The 2,500-nt window shown below is 49.8% G+C and overlaps 1 protein-coding gene across 2 annotated transcripts in view; it reads left to right on the top strand.

Annotated features, from left to right (window-relative positions):
- The window catches only part of LOC308165107 (FERM domain-containing protein 5-like), a gene marked incomplete at both ends in the record, with an annotated part of 97,899 nt that overhangs the window by 79,766 nt on the left and 15,633 nt on the right, over positions 1 to 2,500 (top strand). For both annotated transcript variants that reach the window (XM_080539210.1, XM_080539209.1), the window contains one exon: positions 2,447 to 2,500. This exon is cut by the window's right edge and continues 44 nt beyond it. In XM_080539210.1, coding sequence (XP_080395336.1) covers positions 2,447 to 2,500 — 54 coding nt within the window. The remainder of the gene's footprint in view (positions 1 to 2,446) is intronic.

The raw sequence follows: 2,500 nt of genomic DNA, 5'->3' as shown, positions 1-2,500 counted from the left end.
GAGAGAGAGAGAGAGAGAGAGAGAGAGAGAGAGAGAGAGAGAGAGAGAGAGAGAGAGAGAGAGAGAGAGAGAGAGAGAGAGAGAGAGAGAGAGAGAGAGAGAGAGAGAGAGAGAGAGAGAGAGAGAGAGAGAGAGAGAGAGAGAGAGAGAGAGAGAGAGAGAGAGAGATGGATGTATAGAGTGGGAGAGGAGAAAATGAGACGGAAAATTTGGTTTTCCATGTATTCATCAGAGAGAGAGAAAGAAAGGGGGGTGGAGTAGAGAGACAGAGAGAGAGAGAGAGAGAGAGAGAGAAAGGGGGGGTAGAGAGAGAGAGGGGGAGGGTAGAGAGAGGGGGGGTAGAGAGAGACACAGACAGAGACAGAGAGAGACAGACAGACAGAGAGAGAGAGAGAGAGACAGAGAGAGACAGACAGAGACAGAGACACTGTATATGGTAGTCAGTACACTGCAGTTAGACAAAGTGAAGGACATGGGTGGCAGCGTAATGCTTATAACCAACCTGATCCACCTGCTGATGTCCTCTCTCCACGCCTGCGTCCATCTCAGCATCCATCAAAACTGCCCTTCTCATCTCCGGTCGATACACACCTGCTGCCTGCACTCACACAGCTGCCCCCCAGCCAAAGTCTTCTTTATTATTCATTTGTTTAAAACCTACCCCAGCGGGCTTCGGGCTTTTTCGAGGATAATGTTCTGGTTTTTTTGTGTTTTCTATTTTTTTTTTACAGTTAGTTTATTTGTTTTGGCAGTGTCGAGTTTGGGCGGGGGGGCTGGGGCGGGGGCGGGGGGGGACAAAAACAGGATTAAGTTTGTCATCCTGATGGACTCAGGAGTCTGTTTGACTCAAATGAGTTTTGTGGGGTTCATAGCTTATCAACTTTCCCTACAGCAGAGAGTTATTGTAATGAATGAATGTGAATGAATTTGAGTGTGTGAGTGTGTGAGTGTAAGGGGAGGGGGGTGGGGGCGGTGTTCTTCAGTACAAAGTGCAGTCAGGTTGAGAGATAAGGCCTCCAATTAAAGGAGGAGACAGCAGAGAGAGAGAGAGAGAGGCGGAGGTGAAGAGAGAGAGAGGCGGAGGTGAAGTCCCACGTGTCTCTGGAATGTCTCCGTTCTGGCTGACTGGCCACCTGGGCCTTTAGGCCAGACACACACACACACACACACAGACACACACACAGAGAGAGAGAGAGACACACACACACACACACACACACACACACAGAGAAAGAGAGAGACACACACACACACACTCACACCCACACACCCACACAGAGACACACACACCCACACAGAGAGACACACACACACACACACACACTCACAGACACACACACTGACAGACACACACACACACACACACCCACACACACACAGAGAGACACACACACCTACACTCACAGACACACACACACACACTCACAGACACACACACACACAGAGACACACACACACACACCCACACAGAGAGACACACACACACACACACACACACACCCACACAGAGAGACACACACACACTCACAGACACACACACACACACCCACACCCACACAGAGAGACACACACACCTACACTCACAGACACATAGAGACACACACACACACTCACAGTCACACACACACTCACAGTCACACACACACACACACACACACTCACCCACACAGAGAGACACACACACCTACACTCACAGACACACAGAGACACACACACACACTCACAGTCACACACACACACTCACAGTCACACACACACTCCAGCACTACTAAGCCTCAGGCCCTTATTTTCCCACACTCATCACCTGAACCTTTCTCCAAAGTCAAGCCAACGTCTGTGTGTACGTGTTTGTGTGTGTGTGTGTGTGTGTGTGTGTGTGTGTCTGTGTGTGTGTGTGTGTGTGTGTGTGTGTGTCTGTGTCTGTGTCTGTGTCTGTGTGTGTGTGTGTGTGTGTGTGTGTGTGTGTGTGTGTGCGTGTGTGCGTGTACGTCCACCACAACGATCTATGAGGACACTCCACACGGAATACTGAACAGTGAGGAGGCTGAGAACAGGACAGACAGACAGACAGTAGAGAAGACAGGAAACAGCATGTCAATGAAGTCTACGGCTGTTCAGGTGAACCTAAGGAGACTTGGTTGTGTGTGTGTTCCTCTGCAGATATCTAAGGAGACTCACTATACCGTCTGCCCGCCTGACCACTATGGGGTCTAGAGCCTTCAGTCACTCTGCCCCCCGTCTCTGGAACTCTCTCCCACGAGATATCCGCAACACTGACTTTGTTGTGTGTGTGTTCCTCTGCAGATATCCATGGATACATGGTTGTGTGTGTGTGTGTGTTTATAGTTGTGTGTGTGTTCCTCTGCAGATATCTATGGATACATGGTTGTGTGTGTGTGTGTGTGTGTGTGTGTGTGTTTATAGTTGTGTGTGTGTTCCTCTGCAGATATCTCGTCTTCCTGCAGATCAAGAGGGATCTGTACCATGGCCGCCTCCTGTG

This window comes from Nansenia antarctica (genome assembly GCF_963989245.1).
Source record: "Nansenia antarctica genome assembly, chromosome: 9".
Taxonomy (NCBI): domain Eukaryota; kingdom Metazoa; phylum Chordata; class Actinopteri; order Argentiniformes; family Microstomatidae; genus Nansenia; species Nansenia antarctica.
Note: the sequence above shows the minus strand (reverse complement) of the source record. Positions and strands in the feature narration are given on the sequence as shown.